The following is a 3,845-nucleotide window of genomic DNA, read 5'->3' as shown; positions in this document are numbered from 1 at the left end:
CGTTAATCAAAAACGTTTTCCATCCCTGATATAAATTGATAAATAAATAAAATTAATTTTTAATTTACTAGTTTAGATAGAAATAAAAAAAATTATACCTTGGTTGTTTGAACGTAATCTCTCATCATGACCCCTAAATGCTAGACCCTGACGTGCCAAGTACAGTATGATATCTGTTATTGTTTTAATATAATTTCTATTATCCGCAATTTGTTGTTTATGAGCATTAAATAATTGAGTATGAACACTTCCTGAAAGTTTAGTTGCCTTGTATGCAGTCCATTTAGCCATACATGTAAAATGAAACTTGGTTGAACCATGAGCTTCAAGTTTAGTTTGCTTATTTTTTCCGGAACCTCGACTACCATAGAGCTAATATAATTTTTAAATTAGATATTGATAATCACAACTATTCAATAATATAATTTTCCTAAATGATTTATTTATATTATACAGTATAATATAAACAGAATAAATTAACAGAGAAAAACAATTGCTTTTTTCCAATTTCTAAAACCTTGAATAAATGAATCTTCACTACAAGCAGTACTAAAGTTGTGGCCAGAAAAGCAATATATTGCATCATTAATTATACAAAAAACGCTCGATTCTGGTCACCAAATTTTGTAGTAGGATATTTCTAATAGCAAAAGTATTACCATTATAATCATTATATTATGATAAATAATAGTAAGTAGATGCTTGTGCATCATATATTAAAATGTATTAATATTTAATTATAAGCATTAGTCATAATTAAGCCATTCCAAATGTGTACAGCCGCACAGGTAATCTTAGTACATATAAAATATACAATGACCTACTAAATAGTAAAATAAATACCTTTAATATGGATTGAACTGGTTCTGAAATAATAGTACCCAAATCGAGATTGTCAAGTTCAACATTTGAAGTATTCCTTTTTATTTCAATATCGGTAACAGATAAATTAACATTGAATGTAATGCTGCAGTCATCACTCGGTTTTTTGTTTTTATGAACGACAGAATCTTCAATTGGTGTTTCACTAGTTTTATTATTTATTTTATTAAAAATGTCAAACAATTTTTTACTCATATTAAATATGAGAGTAGCGTGTAGCGTGTTAGTAAAATATTGTGCTATGTACATAACCGTCGTGGACTGTGGAGTCGTCCGTCATAACCTCAAAACTTCATGTCAAAGGCGGCACCGCCGCACCACAGATATATAAACACGTGATTGACACAGAATAAAATGATGATAACGTTATAACACAGTGTTGCTACTAACCAATAAAAATAAAAACTAAGACGTATTTTTTTTATAAAAAAAATTGTTTTGTGAAAATACTTCAACTGAAAAAGTCCCCCCAAGCCCTCCCTCTATTTGCGGCACTGATCTTTACATAATATGTGAAACATCCACTATTATGATGACTAACTTTAAAATAATCAACGTATATATTCAATAGATTAAATAGAAGATTTGATTATTTGATACAATGACAAAGTCACAAACAATGTCATTGACATTAAAAAGACAATTTATTATTGAGAATCTACTAATACAAAATAAACAAACGATAACTGAATACGATGACCCAACATCATCTACGCATTCAGTCCTTAGATTACGTATCTATAAAATCTGGTCGGTATGCGTCCGCTGGTGCTTTGTTAAAATAAAAATTTGACTGAATGACTTGTCACACATATCACATGTGTACGGTTTTTCGCCTGTATGTATCCGACGATGCTTCGTTAAACTACTGCTTACACTGAACGATTTGTCGCACACATCACAGGGGTACGGCTTCTCACCTGTGTGCGTCCGATGATGCTTTGTTAAACTACTGCTTACGCTGAACGATTTGTCGCACACATCACAGGGGTACGGCTTCTCACCTGTGTGCGTCCGATGATGCTTTGTTAAACTACTGCTTACGCTGAACGATTTGTCGCACACATCACAGGGGTACGGCTTCTCACCTGTGTGCGTCCAATGATGCTTTTTTAAACTACTGCTTACGCTGAACGATTTGTCGCACACATCACAGGGGTACGGCTTCTCACCTGTGTGCGTCCTCCGGTGCTCCGTTAGACGGCTGTTATCGGTGAATGATTTGTCACACACGTCACACGGATACGGTTTCTCACCTGTGTGCGTCCTCCGGTGTACTGTTAGATGGCTGTTATTGTTGAATGATTTGTCGCACACGTCACATGGAAACGGTTTCTCACCTGTATGCATCCGATGATGCTTTATTAAGCTATTCCTTTCACTGAACGATTTATCACACACATCACAGGGGTACGGTTTCTCACCTGTATGCATCCGATAATGCTTTGTTAAACTACCGCTTTCACTGAACGATTTGTCACACACGTCACAAGAGTACGGTTTTTCACCTGTGTGCTTCCGGTAGTGCGTTGTTAAACTACTGCTTACACTGAACGATTTGTCGCACACGTCACACGGATACGGTTTCTCACCTGTGTGCGTCCTCCGGTGCTCCGTTAGACAGCTGTTATCGATGAATGATTTGTCACACACGTCACACGGATACGGTTTCTCACCTGTGTGCGTCCTCCGGTGTACTTTTAGACGGCTGTTATCGCTGAACGATTTGTCGCACACGTCACATGGATACGGTTTCTCACCTGTGTGCGTCCTCCGGTGTATTGTTAGATGGCTGTTATCGTTGAATGATTTGTCGCACACGTCACACGGATACGGTTTCTTGCCTATATGCGTCCACTGGTGCTTTGTCAAATCACCTCTTTGATAGAAGGATTTGTCGCAGAAATCGCATGGGTATAACTTTCTCTTTCCCACGTCCGTTCTCCGACTACTGATTGGATTGTTCATTTGAATAATTTTAATGATTTAACTCCAAATCAGAATTATCACTGTTGATATTCCTATTTTTCCGGATCTGAAAAATAATAGTTTGTATATATTTTTTTTAAACATTGAACTGGTAACTAGACCATTTTAAATTATGTTAAATTAGAATGTATTGTTAATGTCTGTTTTTCAAGTCAGTATTAATACATTTTACTGGGTACCGTTTAATGCTATACCCAATTATAATATATAAATTGAATAATAAATAAAAAATAAATGCATATAATCCAATGACCCTTACGGCAGGGTCACGCTAAGTATAAAAATAAAAGAGCAGCTTAATATGTACATATAGGGAAAAAACGCGAAAACTGCGTGTCTATAATTACAGGAAGCAACATAATTCACAAAAAAATACTTTAAAAAGCATAGAGAATTTGTAGTTTAATAATTAAGTTTGAAAATACAATCATCATCTATATATATTCTATGTGATTGGACATTTTACGGATAGGTGCATGGCGTATGTGCAAATCATTTTGATCACTATCAAGAAAGTTATACCCAATTTAAATAGAAAATATTGTAGCGTATTTTCAAAATTATATTATATGATATTACCCGTGGCCCGCATTTCAATGCACAATCTGACACGATGATCGGTGAAGGAACCCACCATATAATATGATAGTTTTACCAATATTTTACACACATGTTGCCTTAATATGTGTTATAGATATTAGATTATTTAATATCTTTGATGTCATCACAGTGTTTACCTCGATAACGTCATTCTCAAACACACATTCACTCTCAATCACGATATCATATTATTTAACTTTGAAACTACGTATACTCACTACCGAAATAAATTAACATAAGCGTTTTCAAAAAAATTGTTTTTAATGCACATTATTACTTATTTCTAATCGCGTAACAATAACTTACAAATAATAAGGTATCAAAAAACAATAAGCGATAGCCCAACAAAAGCACTCCACCATATTCCGTATAAA

At 34.4% G+C, this 3,845-nt stretch overlaps 1 protein-coding gene across 2 annotated transcripts; it reads right to left on the bottom strand.

Moving 5' to 3' along the window:
* Positions 1-1,511: 1,511 nt before the first annotated feature.
* Positions 1,512-2,933, bottom strand: LOC100570735 (zinc finger protein 271-like). 2 transcript variants are annotated; one of them, XM_029485631.1, is made up of 2 exons: positions 2,475-2,933; positions 1,512-1,970 (listed from the first exon to the last, which is right to left on the bottom strand). In XM_029485631.1, exons 1-2 carry the CDS (start codon positions 2,848-2,850, stop codon positions 1,621-1,623), a joined length of 726 nt encoding a protein of 241 aa, XP_029341491.1. In that variant the 5' UTR covers positions 2,851-2,933; the 3' UTR covers positions 1,512-1,620. The 2 variants fall into 2 exon arrangements, with proteins under 2 accessions (XP_029341491.1, XP_029341490.1); XM_029485630.1 differs by having other exon boundaries at positions 1,512-2,933.
* Between the last annotated feature and the right edge of the window lie 912 nt (positions 2,934-3,845).

This window comes from Acyrthosiphon pisum, chromosome X (genome assembly GCF_005508785.2).
Source record: "Acyrthosiphon pisum isolate AL4f chromosome X, pea_aphid_22Mar2018_4r6ur, whole genome shotgun sequence".
NCBI lineage: Eukaryota > Metazoa > Arthropoda > Insecta > Hemiptera > Aphididae > Acyrthosiphon > Acyrthosiphon pisum.
Note: the sequence above shows the minus strand (reverse complement) of the source record. Positions and strands in the feature narration are given on the sequence as shown.